The sequence below is a fragment of the Penaeus monodon genome, chromosome 20 (genome assembly GCF_015228065.2).
Source record: "Penaeus monodon isolate SGIC_2016 chromosome 20, NSTDA_Pmon_1, whole genome shotgun sequence".
In the NCBI taxonomy this organism is placed as follows: Eukaryota; Metazoa; Arthropoda; class Malacostraca; order Decapoda; family Penaeidae; genus Penaeus; species Penaeus monodon.
In genome coordinates, this window is record NC_051405.1 from 40060213 (window position 1) to 40060483 (window position 271).

General features: G+C 53.5%; 1 protein-coding gene across 1 annotated transcript in view; it reads left to right on the forward strand.

The window, feature by feature from the left end:
* The window catches only part of LOC119585813 (neuroparsin-A-like), a 10146-nt gene that overhangs the window by 8843 nt on the left and 1032 nt on the right, over positions 1-271 (forward strand). Inside the window, exon 3 of the mRNA XM_037934533.1 lies at positions 121-232. Coding sequence (XP_037790461.1) covers positions 121-232 — 112 coding nt within the window. The remainder of the gene's footprint in view (positions 1-120; positions 233-271) is intronic.

A 271-nucleotide genomic window follows, 5' to 3' on the forward strand; every position in this document is an offset into this window, starting at 1 on the left:
AAAACACGTACGGATCGTCTGCGTCCAATTTACAAAACCCAATGCCATTCCCTTACCATCATCAAATACCAGTTCTTGCAGACGCTGAACTGTGGTCTAAGACGTGTCTGCTTTCGACAGGGCGACGCAGGGCACTCCAGTGTGTCCGGGAACCCGAGAACCTCCACAAGACCTCTCCAAGTGCAAGTTCGGTGTCGTGAAGGACTGGTGTCGGAACACCGTCTGCGCCAAGGTGGGTGTCCATTACAAGGGGAGGACATAGCATGGATGG